Consider the following 25,082-nt stretch of genomic DNA (forward strand, 5'->3'; position numbering starts at 1 on the left):
GTTTTTAACTTTTTTTGCTTATTCAGCCTCCTGTGATCAAAATTTGATTTTACGTAACTTTTCCCATACAATCTGTAGATATTCCGGAATCGGTTCCAGAGTGGCCAAAGTTGTAACTTTTTGGCGTAAGAACCTCCCTTGGACTTATACGAACCAAGCGCAACAAAAAGCACCTCGATCCGGCATTCCGTGTTGAATTGATTTGCGTTCGAACAAAACCGTCGAAAGAAGACTTTTTTATGTATAGAAGACTAGATAAGCGGATAACACTCAAAAAAAATAACATAAATTTACTTACACAAAACTCACGTTAGTTTGAGTTTCGAGTTTGAGTCGATTTTCGCAAAAAAAAAACAAAAAAAATCGCAAAATCTCAACTCCTTGTGATATTGTTTGCTTTAGATAAGGGGTCACATACATATAGAAAATCACAATATTTTATATCACAGAATATTTGTTAAATCCACTCAAAAGATGGTTATTAATCACTCCTGAAAGATTCATGAAGATATTTCATGATTAAACTGAGTAAGAGACGGTTTAAGCTCAAAATGTTGCCATGCGCTAAGTGGGCTGTCAAACTTTGTTTGAGTTTTTCTCTAAACCCCGAGTTGATTTACGGGTGCCACGATATCTCAAGATGGGATGGACCAAATTGGCCAAAATGAGGTGAAGACTCTCAAGATGTATTCCGTGTGCATGACGAAGCCCAATTTTAAAAATTTGCTTTTAAAAAAATTAAAAAAATCAAAAACTAACGTTTTTTTTTTCATGCACACCGAATCGGTATAACAAGTTTTCACCAAAATGTTGAGCCGATTTGGTCAAGACAGTGTTGAGATATCGTGGCACCCGTTTTTTTTTTAAACTGCTAACATGAAATTGCTATATCTCGGCAACGATGGAACCAAATATCTTCAAATTTGTTTTGTTAGTAGGTGAAAATGTATATTTCAATACCCTGAAAAAAATAATTAAAAAAAAGAAGTGTGTGCTCTTACCAACCTATGACTTTTTTGGCGATAAACATGTATGTAACCCCTTAAAAAAAGTTAGAAGCTCGAAAAATCTAGCCAAACAATCATATGAAAACCGAACATGCCGTTCAGGCGGTGTCTGGACCAAAGAGCTTTTGCATGATTTGTTTTCATTTAATACCCAAAAATTCGAGGAGTTTTAAAAATTTCATAAGATTCCTAGATATGATTTTATGAAAATAAAATCTGAACTGCTCTGTATTTAACACAATAATAAATATGTTTTTTTTGGGAAATTTACTATTTTTTTTATGAGGCTGGTACAAATATTTTTAAAAGTTTTTGTCAAAAGAGCCAAACATTCAATATTACGTCCTTTTGAAATGTTTGTCTTGATTTATGAAAAAAAAGGTTTTCGGAAAGATCAAAAAATTTCACGAATGTTTCATATTTTAACATAGAAAATCGGACCATTAGTAGCTGAGATATCAACATTAGAAAATGGTGGGTTGTTTGAGTGAGATTTAAAAAAAAATTGTGACCAATATTTAGATTATTTGAAAAAATCAGTATTGATTCAAAAGTTCATCAAAGATTTTTTGCCCGTTCTGGAAATTACTGAAAAGTTTGCAATTGATGTCCCCTAAAACATATCAGAAAAATATTTAAAAAATAATGTTTTTTTTTTTGCAAATCAAGTTTTAGTGACAAAAACTGAAACTAAAAATCACCACATTTTTTACCATGTATCATTTTTTTTTTTTTTTTCAATTTAGTCCTTATCCATACCTACAACTTTGCCCAAGACACTAAATCGATCCAAAATTCCTTCAAGAGATACAGATTTTTGAATTTTCATGCATTATTTTTGTATGGACGGCTGCCAAATTTGTATGGAAAATTATATGGACAAACTAATTATGCAAAATGGCTTCTTTGGGCATACCGAAGGCACAAAAAAAGTTTCAGCCGGATAAAAAAATACAAAAAAAATAATGACCGAAATCTCAGAGAACTGCTCTATTGCAAACGTAATGAAAATTGTTTTTTTTTACCATTTAAAAAATATCCTGAGATCCCTGGAATTTCCAGGTTTTCAAAAATATTTTTCCTATTTCCCGGGAAATTCAAAACCCGGGAAACTTGGATTATTTCAGTTATTCGATAAAGGTATCCTTCGCAAAATAAGCATAGAGATGAATTAGTTTATTTTATTTTTGCCGTGATTTGCCAAAAATAGACTTTGGCAGCTTAGTTCTGGTGGTATTTTTTAATGCAACTGCCAAACATATCTGACACTAAAAAGCAGTGATTGATTGACCTCAACACGTTTTTGAGAAAAAAAATATATGTAAATATGAAGCATCAATGAATTTCAATGTTTACAAAAAATTTCAACGCCTGCTTTGGTTTCAGACTTGAAAAAACAGGGGTACTGAAATATGTCAAGACAAGAGTTCCAACAAAGTTTTACGCATTGAGGAACAACTCAGGAACTCAGTCGCAGGAAAAAAAATCAATCGTCAAATAAAAAATGACTAATCCACCACAAAAAAAAATCGCTAAATCAACGAAACCAGCAAAAATCTACAAGTTGATTTTTTAAATTTAGCAACATTTCCGATCTTTAAGTTGATTTGGCGTATCGTTTGGTTCGGCTCTATTTCAGTTCATCGCGTAGTTTTAGTCACTGTTGTTTTTTCAATACATTTTTTCAAAATAATTCCGTTATTACCAATTATAACATTAATAAAAAAAATAATACATGATTGTCTCGAAGTTATTTGTTTGCAAAATAATTTTGTTTAACTATTTTTTGTAACAAACATTTTATAATGAGCCAAAAATACTAATATTAAATGTGATATTAGAAAATATTTTGTATTGCTTTCGGTTAAACAGTATAAACATACTGAATTTTGGAAGGCTGACAATTTGAAGATTGAATTTTACCTCTTTTTTGTGTTGGAACGCTTTCTAAGCAACGTATTTGTAAGTATTGTAACAAAAAAAAACTGAATACATGATGCCAAATTGCAATGTATTTTTCTTTCAAAACAAATAAAAATATTTTGAATGCATAAAATTAGTTGTCCTATAACAATGCAATTATAAATCTGAGCATTTGGTACGGTAAGTCCACGCATCCATACTCCCTTGTGGATTCTGTGAAATTTGCTTTGCGGTTAACACGACTGACCGCATTAATTTTTGAATTACATTTTTGTGTGTTCTCGAATGTGCTACAGTTATGAATATTTACAAGAAAAGTGTTTGAGGCGTTTTCTTTCGCTAAGACTTTCTTGCATGCTTCCATCGGACTAGCTGTCTGTTCCAGGTTATATAAGATTTAGCAACTTTTTTCTGATTTAGCTACAAAATTATCGTATTCTATCCTAATTTGTCAGACAGCGAAAATTTTCGAAAGCCATTTTTTGTGAATACCAAGACCAACCAAATCACAATCACAAAAAAAATCTACTGATTCAATCAACTTTTGAAGGCTTCAAAGCCATGAGATTCCAGTTAATTTTTCCACATGATGAGAGCGGATTAGCAATGGAATCTCTAGACGTGTAGAAAAAAGTAAAGATTTGGAAAATATATTTAAATCAGTTAATTATCGATTTCAAATGATTGCTGGATCAACAATCTTGCTGTACGAACTTTCTATTTTTTTAAGACAATTCAAATAATTTTTTTTTAATAAATTAAATACAAAGATTATTTAGCGAAGGCCACACATAAATAATTGAAAATCTTTGTTGCCGTTTAGAATGGGACGACAGCACGGTCGGTCCGCTAGAGCTTATTAATCAATTAGCAAAATTTGCATATGGCAGCTGATGGCACTCGATTGGCTCAATTATAAATAGCACTGAAACGATAACAGTGGACACTTTGTTGGTTAAATATGATGAAGTTTTGCTTGTGTGGTCGTCCATATTCCTAGATCACACAAGGAAGACCTGTTTGATTCTATTTTTGAAGTGTCTACGTGACACCACATTTGCGAATCACTTTCTGGTCACTGTTGTAAGAAATGCGGAAGTTTGACATTCCCGGCTAAATTAGGAGCATCAAGGATAATTCCACGATTTTTGATTTTATTGTTTGTGATATTCAAAAGTTAAACACAGTTTGCTTTTCCAATTGTTTGATATATTTGAATTCATAGTCCTTCACTATATTCAATCTCTCTGATTTGTTTCTCGTTTCTTCAATTACATATGCTTCAGTAGCTTTGTCAACAAGTGTGTAATTCTACGCAGTAAGAAGGAGGGGGTGGACCCTTTCCAAAAAAGCCTAGCCTTCGTTCTTTTCACAGTCTAATAAACTTAAAGTGATTCAACACTGAAGACTCTACAAAAACAGCATCGCCGTGCGTGTGGGTGTGTGTTTAGAAAATATAGTTTCTATCATTAAAGCATCTTTCCTGGAGTCTACTAAACCTTACTTTTTGTTTTAAACTGGTCTAGTTTGCTACTTATAATAGGTACACACGGATACCGGTCGGCAACAGCGAACACAAAAGTACGTTACGTTCTTTGGTCTGAGGTTTGGATTGTGGGGAAATTGGAAATAAATGTGCAAAACGGCATAACATCAATATTGATTTATTTAGTAACAGCTTGATCTTCGTACTATCCAAATACTATTGGTAGGTGTGTTTGTGAGTGTGTGTCATCAGTACTTTACATGTGCTTGATTTGCTTAGTTTTTCTATCTACAGTTTTGTAGTTTGGTTGAAACAGATTCTTTGCGTTTTTATTTATTTCTGGTAACACCGTCCAGCGATATTTGATACAGAAGATGGATATGCTAAAGTGTGTGTTATTTACAGCCGAAAGCTAACGTTCACATTGATACACAGATTTCGATTGATTTCCAAATTTCCAAAATGTTCGCCAAATTTCGTTGTAGTTGGCATCACTGCCACGCGTGTCGGCCATTTTCTTCAAGATGGCGACGTTTGACGTTTCCAAACAATTCCAAAACAAGCGCAGCTTGCGAACGCTCCTTAGGGCTTCCGGAACATGTTGATGGACCCCTTGGAGTTTTGCCGCTGCTGCAGGTAGGTGGCCGCTGCCGAGGGGGGTGACGATTGGTTGGGCGGGGACGCCGCCGATTGTTGACGTTTGAGCTGTCGGCTCATCGAGCTGGAAGGAATCTGCACCGAGCCGGACCGCTGGCCGAGACCGACGCGGGGTGGAATGGCCGGCGGGGGACCCCGGTTGGGCAGCGACTGCTGCTGCGGGAGGCGTCCCGGGGTGGCGGATGGCAACACTGGTGCCTTTATTTTGGGCGGTTCCGACGAGGAGGAGGAGGAGGAGGACGAGGAAGACGAGTTGCTGCTCGGCGTGGACGAAGTGATTGAGGATCCGGACGAGAGAGGTCGCGCCGGCAGGGAAGGAGGCTGTTTTGACGTTTGAGCAGCGGCAGGGTTGCCAGCGATGGTCGGGGGCTGCTGGGGGACCGGTTTGCCGATGACGGTCTGCAATTTGGGGGTCGGCTGTTGGGGAAGGTGCGTTTGTTGCACTTTCTGGGCGTTTGATGTCATCGTCGTGGTTGTCGTCGTCGTCGGGGGCGGCTGGACCGGTTGCGTAGCCAGTTTGGCCGCCGGAGGGTGCTGCTGCTGGATTGCATGAGGTTGCTGCTGAGTGATGGTGGCCGTAGTGGTGGTGATGGCAACCTGTTGCGCCCCCTGACCAGTCGGGCCGGCTATCGAGATTGCGGGGTACTTCTTGTGCCACTCTTGCCCGGCGGCCACGTACGAGAAGACGCACAGCACCGAGTAGCAAATGTCATCGGCCTTCGGGAATAAAGATGGCAGACAAAGAAACAACGTTTAACACGCGGCGTGATTTCACAACTTGAGTCGAATTTTCGAGGGCTAACGTTTAATGAGCATGAATTTGAATGTTTTTGTTTCTAAAATTAGACATGACAAGAATGTCTGACACAATTCTATTTCGAAAACAGGGATTTCATACAGGCGAGTTCACGCATCCAAAACTTGATCAACTACGGAGCAGGTTCTAATAATTTGACAATAATTGCATTAAAACGGTGGCTACGTAATTTTTGGATGGCACTCTAGCGATGAACTGTCATTTTAAAAGGGTGGAAGTCAATGTAATCCATCTGTAAAAGGTATGGCTATGTTTTCATGCTTGTATTAGTGTACGAACGCAGAGAAAAATATTTTGTCGACTTTGAATTAGTTTTTCCTTCAATCAGCATTTTTCTCTCCGTGCATGGTTAGCGACTGAACGGTGTGACGTCATACCGTTTGTTTTGGTTTGGTTTGCCATACGATTTTGCAAGAAATCTCAGTTTCTCGCTTAAAATCGTTAAAAATTTGGTTTATTACTGAAAAAATAGCAGTTAAAGGTAAGTGCCAACAACTATGACACGTCTACATCAATATTTTTCCACATTAATGTTTTGATATTCCAGATATTGTCGTAATTGCCATAAACTGCGACCAACACTGACGAACAGAGGACGGTCTCCTTGCAGAACTAAGAACGTGGACCTAACCGATAGTGGCCGTACCAAGGACTTGAAGGAAAACCGGTGCCAGTGGCCGGAAGCAATCCGTCGGATGGGATACTGCTGAAGCGATCAGTAGCAGCAGCAGCGTCAACATTAGTAATATACGGACATTGGGTGGAAGTAACCCTCAAATAGGGTTTGTTTTCCTTGTGATGACAGATAAAGAGTAGGTAGAACCCTTTTTGAGGGGTACTTCTGATTTTGAGTGTAATGTTGACGGCTTATGCACGAAGTGATTTGTTTACCTTTTTTTTAGGGAGCGTTCTTTTATTACGTAACGCAGTTAGGGGGGGGAGGGGGTGTCGGTGTCTGTTACGAAATGTTACGAAAATTGGGGGAGGGGGGGTGTGCTGAAAAATTCTGTTACGTAACGCAAAATTTTCATATAAGCACTCATAAAAATTTGCAAAAAGACCTTGCGTTACGCGTTACAGGGGGAGTAGGGGGGATGGCTCATCTGTTACGATTTGTTACAAAGGGGAGGGAGGGGGGTCAAAAATCCCAAATTTTGCGCTACGTAATAAAAGAACGCTCCCTTAGTACCCTCCGCAAACGTCAAACCATACAAAAATTTTCAGGGTGACTACTCAAATCCCATTTTCAAATTCCCAACTTTTTCCCGAGTTTTCCAGAACCTCAAAAAAATAGTATTTCGTATCCGAAGTATGGTTTCAAATCAAAAACTCTTGATAAAAAATCTTTATAAACCATTTAACAAAGTTTCTAGAAAAATCATTGACAGTTTTAGTAAATAAGACTTGAATTTCAATAATAAATTCCTAAAAACTTCACTTCAAAAATGGTACCATAATTCAGGGTAAAAAAAATCAGTCTTTGAAAAATAACCAAAAGCTTAACAATACCTATTTCTTCAATATTTATTTTTAAAATTACCAAACATAAGTATTTTTGAAACTTCGTTTCAGCTGGCAATGAAAAAGGTGATGACAAAAATTTAAAGACAAGATATTTTTACCAAGTATCCTTTAAAATTTTGTAAATTTGATATTTAATTAGTTGAATCAATGTCGATCTATCGAAGTGTCAGTATTTCAATGTTTAAACTTTTTTTTAACGAAAAATCCAGTTTGATTTTAAACGAATGTTTCTAGACAAAAATTCTTTAAACTTATTTGGAATAACTCAAACAAATTCTTATTAATGTAATCAAGCTAATACAAATTTAAATTCAATTTGCCCCGTCATTTGAAAAAACATGTAAAGTCTTTAACATGTTATTTAAAATACATTGTATAACGTTCATTAATGAACTTCTTATCGAATAAAGACTTTTTAAACTTTTTACAAATTTTGAATTTTGAGATCACAAAAACGGAAAAAGACGTTAAACTTCAGAAAAACAATATTAAAAAAACTATTAATTCAAAAAATAACTTTGATTACACTTTTACTACCCATATTTGCAATTCCCAGATTTTTAAATATTTTCATAGCTTATTTTTATTTTATTTACTTTTTTTCATTCAGAACGAAAAACCTTTGGATTTATCCGATATTTAAGTTCAAGCTTTATCTACAGTTGTGGTAACCATAATCACATAAAAGTCTAAGGGAATCAAGCATTTGGAAACAATATTTGAAATGACTGAATGAATTTAGTTTAAGATTCAAAAATATTTACTACAAATAAATACTATTGTCAATCTGTAGTTGAATTTGTTTTGTTTTTAATATGTACGCTGATGTTATCGTCGAAATTGAACTCTTTTTCATATTGGCTTTGTTGTTGTTTAAAGTTAGATGTTAACTTTTGTTTGATAAACATAGTCAAAAATACATAACAATCTTTTGATTTATAAAAAAATTATAGAAATTTGGGTAAAATGCATGCCACTTTAATCATTCAATATTTATAAGGATTTTTAATGTCTTAGGTCTTAAATAGCCTTTTCATTCCCATATAGATTGAAATAGTGTAAGGAACCCGAAATTTAAAGTTGAAGACGAATTGAATGAAATTTATATTTCAAGATTTCAAGAGTTAGAAAATATTTTTCAAAAAAAATTGATTGGAATTCCAGACTTTTCCCGACTTTTTGACAAGAAATCACAAATTCCCGACTTTTTCCAGATTTTTCATGGATTTTGGCAAATTCCCGACATTTCCCCGACTTTCCCGATTTTCCGACTTGAGTGGCCACCCTGAAAGCCACCCGGCAGCAATTTGTATTGATTTGACGTTTGCAGAGGGTGCTGAAAAGTTTGGTTATATTCTGCTTGCAAAAGCTTTGGATAAAATCAGTTCAATGTCAATCAACATTTAGGTAACGTAACCCGCTAATTGTCAAATACACTAAAAAACGTTCAAAAAATATAGTTGTATTAGTAAACGCAGCGTTAGCTGTCACACCATCTGGGTTCTACTGTTTTGGGATTTTCAAAACATGCTCATCAAACCGGAAAGATCGGTGGATCGTTTCGCTACAAAACCAAAATGCACATCATTTCGAAAAGGGCTCAAAAATATAACGAAACTATATACAAGTAGCAGTAAATCAACTCTTAAATCCGTCGCTATTCAAAACCAAACAAAAAACGAAAAATACTAAAAAATGTAAACTTTCAACAACAACTTACTTTCAGCACAGAAGAAGGGACATGGATAGAACACACACACTGACACTGACTCAACAAACACGCTTCCGCACCCACACCCACACACACACGCGCACCTCATATCATGCATGGTTTCTCCCTCGCTCTCTCCCCCACTTGTCAGTTGGCCCCAGGGAGTAGCGCTAGCAAAGTGACAGTGTATGTGTGTGCGTGTGAGCGCTCGCGCGCGATTGTTTTGTTTACACAACCACAAGCTGATGTAGTAGGCTAGATATAGGAAGCGCTCACGCACACCAAGACAGATAAGCTTTCGCTATCATCTATTCTACACATGGTAGCAACTGGAGAGTGGTAGTAGTGGTGGTGGTGGTGGTGGAGTCAGCGATTTGGGGCTCCCGGCGGTGGTCCTTCGTGGCGGTGGTCCCGCAGGAGTCTCTGGGCATGGCACACGGAGAAGATTCGATGCAGACAAAGGGCGGCCTCGTTCGCCTTGGAGCGTTACACGGTAAGCAATGGTGTTTTTTGATTTTTACATTATTTTTTGGTAGTAGAGTAGTAGTAGAAGTAGTAGTAAATAGTCGAAGTTTTTTTTTTTTTTTTTACATAGAACACGGCGATATATTAAGGTGAGTGTAGGATTAACGTTTGTGTTTTTTTTTTAATCGGGTACAATCACCAAAGAAAGGGCGCGGAAAGAGAACGAAGGAAAGAAAAGCATGAAAAACAATTTTCAACACACAATTCAAGGGTAAAATTTTTGGATCGCCTTCACCGGAGGGGACAGAATTCGGAAACAAACTCGTAGTGTGCCAATTGGGTGAGAATCGCGCCCTCCTGCAAATTTGTTTAATGTGACAAATTGAGAGCAAAACAAAACAAAAATATATTTAAAAAAAAACAACAACAACAACTTTCAATCAAATCAACCACGCAAAGTAACGGCAGCACAACGTAAAGGAACGCACATGCAAGGAACTCAAAACGAATCATCTCGCCTGCTTGTGTTTCGGCATACATCACACGTAACGTAACACATTCCGGTTTAACGAATCAACAAAAGAAGAAAAAAACGTTTGCAAAAAGCCTGCTAGAAAGATATAATTACCAGATTTGACATGAACTTCCGCTGGATTAGCTGGCGAGTTTTGGGGTCTGAAAGTTGAAAATAGAAGTTTTTTATTCACGCAGAAAAATGTTTTGTACAATCAGCAAATACGAGGATTGAATTAAAAAAATGCGTTAAACCAAGCCCTGATTTTCTCAATTCCAAAAAAGTCTTTTGTTGTTTTGAAAAATCTCCTTTGACGTTTAGCGTTGATTCAACAAAAATCATGATTTTCAAATCAACAAAACGGGTTTGTTGATTCAAATATGCCCTATTGTTCTGCGTGTTATATGTCGTAACAACTGGAAAATGCATTGAAAAACTCTGATTGTACATAATTTTCCAACAATAGGACACGTTACCCTGAAGTTCAAATATCTCATTACACTTGGATACCCTAATGCCTAAACGTTTGTTTTGATAGTGTGCGTGAGCGCCGTGTAAAAAGTGACAGTTCGTCACTTTTTAGGTTGACTATGTCAAACCAACGGGGTTTGTACAAACTAAACAGTGTCAAACGACCGAAGGTTCAATGTATGTGATATTTGTTTCAAACATATAAATTTAAGTATTGTTCAACAAAATTTCAAAAACAATTTCTAGATGCTAAATTAAATCGCTAGTCAAAATTGACCAAGTTTATTTTTTTAAAGAAGAGTGTCCCGTATTTTTTTTTTATTTTGTTTATCAAAAAATATTTAATTGTGGTATTTTTTCATAGAAGTTTTTTTTTATTTCAGTCATTTTTAATAGCTTATTTCCAGAGTTTTTTTTTGAAAAGGACCAATAAACTATTGTCTTTCATATGTTTATAGGACCTAATCAAAAAAAACTTTAGATTTGATTATGCATCTAAAATGATTAAAAAATTGAAAAATGAAAAAAAGCGCCCAGAAAAAAAAATATTTTTTTTTACTTTTGAAACTAAAAGTTGAATTCCTATAAAACATATTCGAAATAAGATTCGAGATAAGTTTAATAATTTTAAAGGACATTTTTTTTAAGCAATCCAGATTTATAAGCGAAGAGGGCGTTACGAATAGTGCACGCCCGAAATGTCAAATTCACGCAGTGGTACCAACATTAAAAAAAAGTTTGCCATGGCGTGAAAGCTACACTTTTTTCTAATGTTGGTAACACTGCGCGATTTTGACATTTCGAGCGTGCACTATTAATTTAAAAATCAGGATAGTGAGCTATTATTATTGCTAAATCTGGTTTAGGAGATATGAAAATCTGGACAAATAAAATATATTTTTTAGAGCTAAATCGAACTATCAATCGAAAAGTACTTCAAATTTATGATAAAATGTACCTTTTTCTAGTTAGTTCAATTTTCCATTTTCAAGTTTTGAAAAATAATGAAAAATATTTTAAAAGGCGAAAATATATATAATTTCCTATTTTTTTTTTATTCTGAAACTTTGAAAATCGGGCAATAAGTTTCTGAGATGCAAAGAACTCATATCGATGAAAATAAAATTGTCACCTAATAAGCATGTTATTTCTATCAACCGATACCTTGTCCCGCCCGTGTGGATCAATCGGACCGCGCACTGGACTCACAATCCAGAGGTCGCCGGTTCGAATCCCGCGGCGGGCGCAATAAAATTCTTTGTGTAAATATGGGTATTCGGCGCCGTCGCTCCGTGCCATACTTTCATACACTTAGGAGCCCAGGGCGGCGAAGTCCTTGTAGATAAAAAGGAAGACACTAGTGGTTGGTACTAGCAATGGTGGCCGACAGCTATAAAGTCAACTTCGTTTCGATACCTTGGAAACTTTTGATTGTATTTTCAATGTTTAAAATTGAAACCGTTGTGATTTTTTTTTTGAATTTCTCATATATTTTTTATTATTTGGCCAAAAATATTTAATAATAAAATTGTCTTTTTTTTACACCTTTTTCAACTGTAAAGCTTGATTTAAAAATTTTGATATTATTTTTTATTAAATTGATCAGAAAATTATACAAATGCTTCGATTTTTGACATTCTAAAAAGGATCAATAGTTTTCAAGATATCGTCAGTTGAAAATATCTCGTAAGGCTGTATCTCAAAAACTAATTGCATGATTTCCAAAAACCCAGAGAGAAAATTAAAAGAAATTTTTTCTACTGTTCAAAAATATTTTTTAGAAGTGCTTTTTTTTTCAAAACTCAAAATAATTTAAAAAATCAAAAATTTATACGTAAAATTAATTGAAACTTTAAAAATGTACATTTTAAAAAATTTAAAAGTTTTTTCGTTTACAAATTCGATTTTGCTTTAAAAAAATGAAAATTCCTATCTGTTCAGATTTTCGATAAATTCCTCTTTTTTCAAAACTTATATCTCCTAAATCAGATTCGGCACCATTGTACTATGGCTCAATTGATGCATTTTTTTGTAATCTTAAAGATATCAAAACATTCCAAAAATAAAAAAAAATGTTTTTATTGGGAATTTCACTTTTAATCAAGAATAATTAAATGAAAAAAATGATTTTTCTCGTGTATCAATGTATTATTTTTAGAAAAATCCTAATTATAACCTACAACTTTGCCGAAGACACCAAATCGATCAGAGAAACCCTTCGCAAGATACAGAATTTCATCCATTTACATGCCAATTTTATATGACCAGCTCCCACAATTGTATGGAGACTTGTATGCAAATATGTATCGGCCAAACAAGTTCTTCTAATAGAGGAGTTAGAGCGGATGCACGTCTGCTTGTATGATCATGCAAAATGACTTCTCTTGACATAGGGAATGCTTGGACAAAGTTTTATCAAAATAAAAATTTAAAAATAAAGAAAAAAATACAAAATCGTGGAGAACTACTAACGTATCTAAACATTTTGCAAAAAAAAAAAACTCGTAGCCAATGTTGGGCCATTTAAAAATTTGACTTTCAACTTTCAAACGTGTGTAGCAACACATTCAAATATTCACCATATTCTCAAATTTCCCCAATTACTCAAATTTGAACAAATATTTAAATAACAAAAAAAAATTCACAAAAAAAACTTCAAATTTCACAGGAAACATATTTTTTACAAAATACTTATTTTTCATAAAATGCATAAGTTCACACAATTCTTAAATTTTCTCAAAATTTTACAAATATTTAAATTTTTATAAAATACTAAAATTATCACAGAGTGTTTTTTTGTCATTTAAAAAAATCACTTCAGATAATCAAATCTTCGAATAACAGAATCATAAAACAAATGTTGCTGTCTTCTTTTTTATTACCCAGCTTAAGGTGTTACATACATGTAAATCGTCAAAAAAGGGAGAGGTTGGTATGAGATGAGAATACATTTGAACTTTTTTTTAAATCTTGCTGCAGGACATTAAATTATACATTTTCATCTATTAACAAAACAAATTTGAAAACATTTGGTTGTATCATTGCCGAGATTTAGCGATTTGAAGTTAGCAGTTTCAAAAAACGAGCGCAACGATATCTCAACACTGCTTTGACCAAGTTGGCTCAAAATTTTGGTGAAGACTCGTTAAACCGGTCCTGTGTGCATGACGAAGGCCGATTTTCAAAAAAATAATTTAAAAAAATAGATGAAAATATTTTTATATTTTCACTTAACATATCGTCAGTTTTTGATTTTTGTATATAAAAATAATCAAAATTTAGAAATCGGCCTTCGTCATGCACACGGGATATGTTTTGGGAGTTTTTACCTCAAATTTCATTCCATTCGGTTTAACCTATTTCGAGATATGTTTTAAGTGGATTTAGTGAATTTTCTGTATTATGAAATTTTATGTTTTTCTACATATATGTAAACTGTAAACCCTTAAGTATGACCCCTAAACTACACTAAAGTGGTTAAGAATGTTCAAATCCAACATGGCGGCCAAAATGGCGGTGATGAATGTTGCAAATGTTTGATTAAATAGGCAATCAATTACTCAAAGATGTCTTAAATGGAGTCGCAGAACTCGAATTTGGTGTTGAAAGTAAAAAAAATAGGAAAAATGAAAATTCTTCGTGATTTGATTATCCGAAGTCACATACAAGCCTTCGGATAATAGAAACTTCGGGTAATCAAGTCTGGAATGTCCTAAAATTTTCACAAAATACCGTTAAAAACATTTGTTTGCCCTTAAAAAAAGTCCACGTGGTATATGGATGGCCCTTAAAGCCAAATTAAATAGGATTCTTTCTGAGCGATGGTGTTTTGACCCACAAAATACTGAAATTTAAGAAATGACGCACGGTTTTCCAGTTTTTTTTTTCGGGGAAATGTTAATCCCTGAATTGTCTAATGGATTTATAAAATAAGGCTGGTTTAATGTCGATCAGGCCGTAAGATTTTTCAGTGGGTGTGCGATTTACGAAATATGCGTGAAGCTTTCAGACAAGTTTTTGCACAATAATTGATCTAATTTGACAGTCATTATTCGAAACTTTCTTATACGATAAGCCTAGAAATCAAATACTCACTGTACTCCTCCAGTATGAAGACGCCTCCCTTCTGGGTGAAACACTTCCGAATGTGCTCCAGTCGTATGAAGAACTGCATTTAGCGCAAATTAACAGCATGGAAAAAGATAACAGAATTAGTACGAACAAGTTCAAGCTCACTTTAGAACACTTTGGCAAGTCAAAGAAAGGGACGGATAGTGTATGTTTCAGTATATTTTTTGGTCATTGTTTTTTTTGTGTAGCGGGACAGGAAAGCATATCGTTATCGTTATCAAAAAACAGGTTGTGCTTCTACCAGTGTTTAAGTTGTACAAAGGTGTGGATAAGTTGTCACATTTGCACCGTAAATTTTGTTTTTTTTTATACGATGAAAATGCAATTTTTTGAGCCCCACCCTAATTTACGTAACATTTTCATGACAGATGACAGCTCGCGTAACTGCTTTGGAACCATCTGTCACGGGCACGGTTCAAGCGGAGTGTGACTTGTTTGGAACGGACATTTTCAAAGAGGAAATGAAGTTATCTACACTGCTACAAAGAAAGCTCGGAAAATTACACTTGATTTCGAAAAGCACTACAAATTAAAGAGGAAAAGAAGATTATATGCAAACCAATAGGAAAGTAGCACAACAACAAAAGATTTCTAGGTTAAATGTTCTAATTTGAACCAAAAAGTAAAAGACAAGCACAAATTACGCTCAAAAGCTAGATGAAAGCTCAGTGTGTGTTTTGTTGTTGTTCGACAATCACTCGTTTTTTTTTTCTTTTATTTTGATTTATTTTTATCTATGGGTGAAGGGGGGCAAAACGGGGTAGCATTCGACATTCACACACGCGTTCTTCCTATCAATCGAGAGGTTAGGTTTTTCATCGCCGCGGCTCGATCGAAATTAGTAGTTTGAACATAAAAAATAAACAATCACTTGTGAGATGGTCTCTAAACGAAAACGGAAAAGTAAGAAATCGATCACAAAAAGGAGATTTTGTTGTTGTTGTTGTGGTTGTAACACGAAGGAGAAAAAGGAAGAGATTGAATGAATGAAAAATTAGTTTAAAAGTTAGGGGCGATGAGCAAATCCTAAACAGTGAAATCTGTGTGAAACGGAATGGATTTTGAGAAGTTAATTGCATTTTTTTTGTTTGTTTTCCTGATTGAAGGAGGGAGCGAACTTTACAAGCCACTGATTTTTGTTAGAGGTTGTCTAATCGAGCATCGTGTCCAACGAATTAAGGAAACTTATAATTTTACAGTGAAACTCGTTTGACCAATGTCAATTTGAAAACCATGACAGAAAACAAAACATTATTGTTTAAATCGTTCTCACAAACACTACGAAACAAACACCAAAACAAAGCAAACGAGAGTGATCGGATCAATGAGAGTTGCTCTCTTGCTCACTGTCTTACTGCGCTGCTGAAAGTGCGTTGCGTTTTAATCTCACTTTTTTCTTTATCTTTAAACTTTCAGCCGGATCTTTTTCAAACAAGATTCAAATTTTAACACATGGATTTGACGTTTGCTAAGGGTGAAGAAAAGTGCGGTTAAAACACTTCTTGATTTTTTTTTTGCTGTTCGTTTAGTGGTGTTGGTGAGATCGACTTAAAAGTGACAGCTCCATTTAAGCATTTGACAGATGCGTCTAACTGATAGGTGTCAAACAAACGGGATTCCACTGTATCTGTCAACTTATCGTTGAAAATCTCGAAAAAAAAGATAAATTGGTTTCATCCCAAAACAGTTTCGTTCTTCCAAGGATGCAGGATTTCGAACCATGCGCGCTTGCCAAAATAGTACTAACGTAGGACTACGCTGTGAAAAATCATTTGCTAGACTACTACGTTTTCGAAGGTGGTGCCTAGCGTCTAGCTAGTCTAGACCTAGTTTGAATATCATCAAGTCAATAATTAAATCTATTCTCAAAACTACAAGAGTCGCACTAAGGTTCGCCAACGGTAACACAAAATAAAATCTAACTAAGAAAGTAGTGGAAAAGTTTAACTAAAAAAACTCGAATAGATTGGACCACTACGGAAGAAAAAGGGTGGGAAAATTCACTGCGCGACCGTAACATGAGTTGCTCTTTGTACAAAAAACAACCGAAAATCAAACATCTAGCTTCAGGTACTGGGAAAATCAAACCAAAAATTAAACTAAACAATGGTGACAAATCTACGCGTTAAACTAAGAAAAATGAAGGGTAATTCACTATAGTTCAACTACAAACAACTACTATTCAACTATCGAAAGAAAGAATAAAACAATAAAACTAGAACTTTGGTAAAAGAGAAAACAGTGGCACAAAAGAGGTTAAAAAAATTCAAGAATAAAAAGGAATCTACCATTTGTTAGTTTGCAAAAAATATTGCCGAACTAAAGAGATATATGTCGCAAAGAGTGTGTGTTTGTGTTTGTGTGTGTGTGTGGGTGGAACCGTTCCGGAATTATGCAATCTAGAACAAACAAAATGCGCGTGTTTCACTGTGTGATTGTGTGAGTGTGTTACGGAATCAACGTGTGGTTCCAATCTAATGTAGTGAACAATACTTTCAAAGAAACCGAAAACGAGAAACAATAAATTAAGAAGCTTCAGTTCGACACACAAAAGTTTTTTGCAACAACCATTACGCTAAAGATATCGATTGTCAAACGGGTTTTTTTGTTTGTTTTTGGCATCAGGTTTTACAGGATTTATTCATTTTCAATACGTTTGTGTTTGTGTGTACGTGTGTGTGTGTGGTGTTAGTTTCAAGTTACAGCTTCTTTGACTTAAGTATAGGTAAGTAGTAAGTGAAATTAAATTTGACTGTACCTCAAAGTCCTTTTCATCCGCATTTTTTTGCAAAATGTTCAAATGATAGATGGCATTGTTTGTGCATTTTATTGTGCAAGCAATCGATTCAAAATGGCCGCAAGAAGTTCAGTTTTACGACAACAGATGGTGTTGTTTTATTTTTTTTTTTATTTTATTTATTTTTTGGTTTCGACAGTTAACAGATGGAATAAAAGAGAAAAAGAAAAATGGAAAACATGATTAGTTGCTTGCTGATTTTTTTTGCGAAACAGTTTCAGCGCGAAGTTTAGAGGCATTTCGCTACAGGAATAAAAAGTAACGAAAAGAAACGAAAGAAAAAAGTGAAGAAAGAACAGACAGAACAAGAAAGTGACAGCACTGTTGAGGTAGAAATTGACAAAACGGAAAAAAAAGAAAAGAAAGACGGGGGAGCGGGGGAGCCAACAAAACTCGAAAACAACGGCAAAAAATCAACATAAAACAAAACACTTAAGGACCATCTCAAAAGTTTATTTGCTTGAAAGTACAGTCGGCGGAGTTTTATAAACCTATAAAAATGTTCGCTTCGCTTACGCTATTATGGGTACAATTACCATTACAGACGAGGAAAATTGTGATTAATGTTGTTAAATTTACAAAATAATGTCATTAATTCGGTTCTTTTGCTGATATTTGAGGTTTAAAGGAAAAATAAACATAAGTAAGACAAAATTGAAACAAAACAAAACTAATTTTGTGACAGAAAGTCTAGCCCAACTCTTCGAAGGGAGGACTTTACCCCACAACATAAGAGCACATGTTTAAAAAAAAATCTAGATTAATGGATGCTTCACTCAGAGTTCTCGAAGTCTAAGTATTTACGATGTGTCCGCGAAGAATAAGAAACATCAACTAATCTAGGGAAGACTAAAATGGTATCGAAAAAAGAGTTAAAAAATGTTAAGAAGGGGAGATACTATATGGAAAGATATTATTTTAAAAGGAAATAGACGAAGAGTATTACGGTGAAATGAATTTGACGGAAAAAAGGGTAAACGGTGAAATAAACATTTAGGGCTATTGTACAAGTTTTGGTTTGTTGGTTTTGGCAACAAACCGAAACTAGTGGGTATCGTTTTATAGTCATGCAAATGAGGGATTTTATTTTAAATGCGGTTAAAACTGTGTTTTAATTTTCTCCAAAAGTAACGGCTCGTTATTGCATTAAATAGCAGCAATCATTTGAATTGATAAAACGAATTAGAAATATATCTTTGGTCAACTTTAGCGAAGCATCAAATTTCAATCCTCAAACTATTTTTCCTTGAAAGGCCAACTAACCAACTTTCATTTGCGGTAGCAATGGCTCGGAGTTATAATTTTTTGAAAAAATAGTTTTTTGCGAAAATCAACGAAAATGACAATTTTTGGACCACCCTAACATGGCGTATGTCACCCTAATTAAAAACAAAACAAAAATCGGCCAGTTTAAAAAAAAAATGAATGGAATGTTGAAGAAAATAATCGAGTGTCAATTATGCTCACAAAAACGCAATTTATGTTGAGTTTCTTTCAACTTTGCGAATATCACAACAAAGTAAACCACAGCAAAACAGAATTATATCTCTTTTAAACATCATCAATCAACAGTTAAACGGCCAATTCAAATGGTCGGATACTAAACCTTTTAAATTTTAGTTATTGCCATATCAATATCAGGATTTTTTTATTCATTTCAAAGGTAAAAAAATTTATTTTGAAAATATTCAAAAATTTCACAAAACTACGTATTTTTGAAAAAGTACTGCAAACTTCAGTATTTCACAATATGGGCACAGACACAGTCTGTGATATGGGTATCAAATCGAACTTTTCAAAAGTGAAAATACTTTTTCTTAAACTAAAATTTTTCACAAATCTACGTATTATCGAAAAACGCAAAATTCTAGTGTTTGCAATATGGGTGTCGAATGATCGAAAGTTTTTCATACACTACGTTTATTTCCGTTGTAACAGTTCAATAGGGCGAATCTGCGTTTGTAAACAAACTGTCTATCCCTTTTGCTCAAATGACAGTTCACATCAAGTAAGAGGGGGATAGACTGCTTGTTTACAAGCGCAGATTCGTCCTATTGAATTGTTATTACGGATTTGAAAATTCTCAAAATTTTCACTTAACTGTGTAAGTACTGAATATTTCTGTTATTTTTTTTAAATATTAGTATAGTATAGTATCTTTGATGTTGCAAAATAGTTCCAGCTGTTAAAATGCTTATGCGCCCATTTCAAATGTTGTTTCAGAAATGATCTGAATTTAAAAAAAAAAAAATACAATTCTAAAAAAATCACATAACTCCGAAATTTGGGTATCAAATGGACTGGAATTTTCAATACCTTTCAAAAGTAATAATACAACTTTTTAGAAAATACTCAAAATTTTCACAAAACTACGTTTTTTCAAAAAACTACTGACAAAAAACGTTTTATGCAAAGTACATTATCCGTCGTTTTGTGAAAACTTAAAGCTTTTTCAAAAAATGTATTGTTGTTATCAAATTGTTTGAACAATTCCAGAGCGTTCACCATCCACATTGCAATCACTAAAAAATTGAGTATAATTTCAAAAATAAGGTTATTAAAATTTTTAATTATTTAAACAAAAATTATTTTCGAAAGGTATTAAAAAAAACGCATATTGTAAAAAAATGATGTTTTCAGTACTTTTTAGAAAATACGAAGCTTTGTGAAATTTTTTAGCAATTTCAAAAATGTGTGTTATTACTTTTGAAGCGTTTGAAAAATTCCCGATTATTTGACACCCATATTACGACTACCAAAATATTGAGTTTATTTTCCTCGAAAATACGTCGTTTTGTGAACATTTTTAGCTTTTAAATAATATATTATCAAAAATTCTCGGTAATTTGTTACCCATATTGCCCATCACTTAAATTTTATAGTTTATATAAATTAATAAAATTTACTAATTTTCTGTAATACGTTATATGAAAAAAGGTATTTTTAGAATAATAATTATATCTTTCGAAAGGTGTGAACAAATCACGATCATTTGATGCCCAAAAAAAACATTTTCCCCGCGAAAAAGAGCGAAAGCTAATCACGCAAATGAAAATCGCTCCCGAACTTCTCCGAGAATATCAATCTGTTGAGGTTTTATTGTCAATTTCCTTCTCAGTGCCACTTAAAACTGTTATTTCGCTTTGTTTACAAACATTGCACATCTACAAAGAGTGAAAGGTAATTTTTCGACGTGTGACGTTACACTTGCAAGTGCAGTAGTGAAAAAGATGTTCCACCGGCTAATCAAGATGATGATTTTTGGACATTCCTTTTACCGATTTTTCGTGAGCGAGAGAGGAGGGCCATGCTCTCTTCGTATTTTTGATGAACGTCAAAAGATTTTCTTTAGTCAAATACGATAATATTTTACTGTTAACGTGAAATGTTAACACACTCCCGAAAATCGCGAAACTCATTCTTTGTTTCTACATTTCACAGATAGATTGCAAAAGAGAGAAAAGAGCTTCGATCTCTTTCAAGCGATCTCTTTCTTCTCTCTCTCTCAGTGAACGGCGATTGATCTGAGACGAGACAAACAAATAGAAGTAGGTAAAGTTATTGTCAAACTAAATTGACAATACTGATTGATGTTGTTTGCGTTTCGTGAATTTTCATGCTGATTGTTGTTGGCGAATACTTTTTGACGGTAAAGAAAGACATCTTTCCGTTTGTCTCGACTCAGGGATTGAACTCTGTTTCATGCGTTCGTCACCATATTTTTTTTTTTTTTTTGAAATCTGATGATCTCAAAATTTAAGGTTAAAAAGTTAAACAATAGACACAGTTACCACTTATATAAAAATAAATAAACAAAACAACGAATAGCAATAATAGGTTATAAATATTGAAATATAAAAAAAATACGAAGAGAGATAGATATTTAAAAAACAAATGATTTCAAAATGCGTTCCATCTCACCTTGCTGTTGGCAAACAGTAGTCCAACTCCTTCCAGACAGATCTGCATCAGCCCTCCCTCGCCAGTGTTCAGATCTTGCACCGGAAACTCACCCCCCAGCTCCGGTCCCTGCCCGGTACAACCGCCGCGCTCCATGGCCTCCTTGATTGCCGTGTACAGCTCCTTACACTGACAAAAATCGATTGGTTGATTTTAACAGGAATTCGCTGCAGGTCAAACGAACTCACCTTCCGGGTGTAGTATTTATGCAGCTGCGTTTGACCTCCGTTGCGTCGCCACAGACAGAGGACGCGCGTCTTGGGCGAGTAGGTCATGTTGACCAACCGCTCGAACCACCACCGCTCGACGATGGTTCCGTTGACGGAGCGCAGCACCAGCCCGTCGTCGCGGACCTCCATGAAGCGCAACGGCCCGGTGGCGTCGACGCCATGGTGCACGGTGAAGCTCTGCCGGTGCAGAAGCCGCGACCCGAGCGGCTTCAGGTCGATGTCGTTACCGTGCTGTTGAGGGGAGGGAGGGTTGGTTTTAGCTGGTACTGAACGTGTTGTGTCTGTGATGACAGCTTACCAGATTGTTCACTTGATCCAGCAGCAGGTTGACCTCCTGCGAGTAGATAAAGCCGATGTGGCTCTTGCCGAGCAGCCGCCGGATCTTCCGCTTGATCTCCAGCTTGTTGCAGTTCAGCATAACCAAGGTCGCGGTCAGATTGTAGAGCATCGTCGACAGCAGCCGATCTTCGTCGTGCTCGAGCCGCTTCCGCTCCGAGTCCGACAGCGACTTGTACCGTTCCATCATTTCCCCGGGCCCTTGGTCCATCCCGATCATGTCCCGTTCTTGGCTGACGGCATCGAGGAAGGCATCCTCCCAGAACTGCATCTGGTCCCACACGTTGGAGCGCTCGCGTCCCAGCAGACCCTCAAACAGGTACACCCGAGGGGCGTCCGGTGACGGGGAGTTCGACGTGGGGATCAAGCTGCCACCGGTGTACCGGAAGCCGGCGCTGAGCGACGACTTGCCGGTGAACAGACCGCCGGCCATCTTTTTGGCGTCCTTCAGCGTTGAAGATCCCTTTGGATGCTATGCAAGGGGAATGTTTTGAGTTAGGGATGCCGATCTTGTACCGAAGAGATCTTTTAAGGTTGAAAGGGAGCTTGAGAGCTGCTTTGTATGCTATATAAGTTCAATCATTACAGATAACGTTGCATTTTTTGGACATATCCAGAATCAATCTAGATCTGCAAGCTCAGAACAAGGACAGACATAAGCAGACACAAACGTAGAAGTCCTAATCAGAAGAAACAGATGAACTTCTTTATTTTCGTATTTTTTCTTTTTTTTTTTGGTTAATCGATGGTAGTAATCATGAAGAAAATAATTAAACCAAGTTCACCGTGTATGCGGTGAGAACTGTCAGTCGAGCGAACGAAAGAGAGCGAAAGAGAAGTTTCAAACCAAGCCAAACGTTCAGATGAATTGGGATTGCAGCATCGTGTTTTCGGAGTGATGATCCTAAACCAGCTTGACTGTTTTTTGACGTTTTAGTTAAATTTTAAGGTTTTGTTTTGCCTCGATTCAGAATTAAAATTCAACGAATCATCTGTGTGGTAAACTTTACGCAGTGGGGCTGGCCGCTTTCCTTTTTAAAGAAAGTTCATCTGCTTCTTCATAATTTCTTCATATATGTTAGCATTGTAATCCCGTAGCTCCAAAAGCATGACTGTATTTCTATGCGTGAACACACACTTACTTTTTCGTACTCCGTGTCGGAGACGGTCGACCGGCAGGAGATCGACGGTATCAACGGGCCGCCGGTATGCTGCTGCGGTAGCACATCACTGGCCACGGACAGCGTGCCGGACGAGCCGTGAACGCCGGGCTGCTCGCAGAGCGCGCGCACATCCGGACGGAAAAAACACAAACATTCAAGAAAAATACACACATTTACAAGATTTTAGATCACTCGCTAGAGAGAGAGAAAGAGGGGGGAGGAGTAGGATGGGATGACTCAAAAGTAGGCAAAGAGAACTGTCAAAATCGCCGAGATCCATCAATTCTAGGGTTGTACAAATGTCTATGTTTTGACAGCTCTCTTGAATCAATTTTCGTTAGGAAAAGGAGTCGGTTTTAAAATTGAAGTAGGAGCAAACTAACAACGAACACAAGAAGCCTAATTTTGACGCATCCAACTCAAACTCAGTAACGCTTATTTACAGATAGGGAGGGTCAGCAAACTTTAGTTTCCGACTCACCTCCGATTCGAACGAGGTCAGCTTGCTCAGCAGCATGTTCCGCTTCTGGGTGAGCATGTCCTTGAACATCTCCGTCGTGGACTGGTTCTCGTCCTCGCGCTCCGACGCCCGCCGCGAGATCACCGGCTCGTGCAGCACGGACGAGGAGTTCTTGCGCGAGCCAACCACCGAGCTCCAGTCGGCCGGTTCGGACGGGCTCTGCGGAGACCGCAGGTTCTCCCGGCTGCCCATCGGGCTGACCGACTGTAACGGCAACGCTGTTTAGACACAAGGTTGTTGACGTAAGAGCAACGAAGAAACTTACCCGACTGGACAGCAGACTCGCCGACAGATCCGTCGTGTTGTCCGTCAGATCCTTGCTCCAGTAGTGCGTGTGGGCAATCTCCATCATCTGGAACACGGACGCCATGCCGCCGAGCCCAAAGTTGGAGACCGTGTGCTCCAGCCCGTGGGTGATCGCGAGCAGGCACTTGAGCGCGCCCTTGTACACCGGCTTGGAGATGCACTGTAAGTAGAGAGTGATTTTTAAAAACATCCTTTCAAGAGATTGAGTTCAGAAAACTCACCACGTCGTCGATGTGGTCGTCCGGTCCGATCTTGCGCTCCAGCGTTTTGTTCAGCTTGCCGAGCACCAGCATCCGGTACGACTCATCCTCCATCAGCTTCTTCAACCGATTCAGCTTGAGCCAACCTACGCCCTCGCCCGCGAGGACCTGCTGCACCAGATCCTTCAAAAACGTCTGGTTCTCGGAGTTGCTTGACGAGCGCTCGGCGTTTTGCAACCGCTGGATCTCCTCCTGCGTTTGCTTCGGGCCCGAGTGCTTTATCAGGGGCGTGCGCTCCACCAGACCCTTGCGCCCGTGGAACGGATCAAAGGACAGCTTGTCCTTGAGCTTGTTCTGCGCCGACTGGGTCTGGCTGGGCTGCAGATTGCCGGCGGCCGAGCGGGTCTGCTGACCTGACGGCTTGCTCTGCTTGTTGCCAAACAAGTCCGAGAACATGCTTGACGTAGACTGAGCGATTCCGTTGAAGTCGCTGGTGATTGAGGAGAATAGGGACTGGTTGGTGGTCGCTATGGCGCTTCCACCGCTTCCGCCACTCCCTGACGGGGAGGGGATTTGTGGGTTTTGCAGGTTCTGCTGGCTGCCCTGCTGTAGCAGTCCCTTTTTGGCGGCCGCCTCTTTCGCGGTCTTGGTCAGGTCACCCAAGGTTGACTTGCCTACGTACGTAAGATCATCCAGGGTATTCTTGCTGACTCCGGCAGCCTGTTTGGACGCCTCCAGCGCTTGTTTGGAGGCTTCCTCCGCCGCTTTCTTCGCCTGCAGGGTTAGCTGTAATCGGAAAGATCACATGAGTATCGCGCCAAGATACCGACGATCAGCGAATTACGACATCTAGACTGCGGATAT

At 37.0% G+C, this 25,082-nt stretch overlaps 1 protein-coding gene and 1 long non-coding RNA gene across 9 annotated transcripts in view; one reads left to right on the top strand and one right to left on the bottom strand.

Annotated features, from left to right (window-relative positions):
- Window positions 1-4,266: 4,266 nt before the first annotated feature.
- LOC120419625 (MAP kinase-activating death domain protein) overlaps window positions 4,267-25,082 on the bottom strand; it is a 55,772-nt gene continuing 34,956 nt past the window's right edge. For 5 of the 8 annotated variants that reach the window (XM_039582380.2, XM_052706430.1, XM_052706431.1 and 2 more), the window contains 10 exons: window positions 24,240-25,004; window positions 23,978-24,178; window positions 23,674-23,916; window positions 23,172-23,300; window positions 21,992-22,501; window positions 21,652-21,924; window positions 21,425-21,592; window positions 14,671-14,743; window positions 10,219-10,265; window positions 4,267-5,790 (listed from right to left, as the gene is read on the bottom strand). In XM_039582380.2, coding sequence (XP_039438314.1) covers window positions 4,999-5,790; window positions 10,219-10,265; window positions 14,671-14,743; window positions 21,425-21,592; window positions 21,652-21,924; window positions 21,992-22,501; window positions 23,172-23,300; window positions 23,674-23,916; window positions 23,978-24,178; window positions 24,240-25,004 — 3,201 coding nt within the window. In that variant the 3' untranslated portion in view covers window positions 4,267-4,998. Of the gene's footprint in view, window positions 5,791-9,405; window positions 9,603-10,218; window positions 10,266-14,670; window positions 14,744-21,424; window positions 21,593-21,651; window positions 21,925-21,991; window positions 22,502-23,171; window positions 23,301-23,673; window positions 23,917-23,977; window positions 24,179-24,239; window positions 25,005-25,082 lie in introns of all 8 variants that reach the window. The other 3 variants (XR_005605753.2, XM_052706432.1, XM_039582379.2) reach the window with 3 other exon arrangements.
- Window positions 5,797-9,010, top strand: LOC120419626 (uncharacterized). Its single transcript, XR_005605754.2, has 2 exons — window positions 5,797-6,371; window positions 6,438-9,010. It is a non-coding gene; the product is annotated as an uncharacterized LOC120419626 (long non-coding RNA).

This window comes from Culex pipiens, chromosome 1 (assembly GCF_016801865.2).
Source record: "Culex pipiens pallens isolate TS chromosome 1, TS_CPP_V2, whole genome shotgun sequence".
NCBI lineage: Eukaryota > Metazoa > Arthropoda > Insecta > Diptera > Culicidae > Culex > Culex pipiens.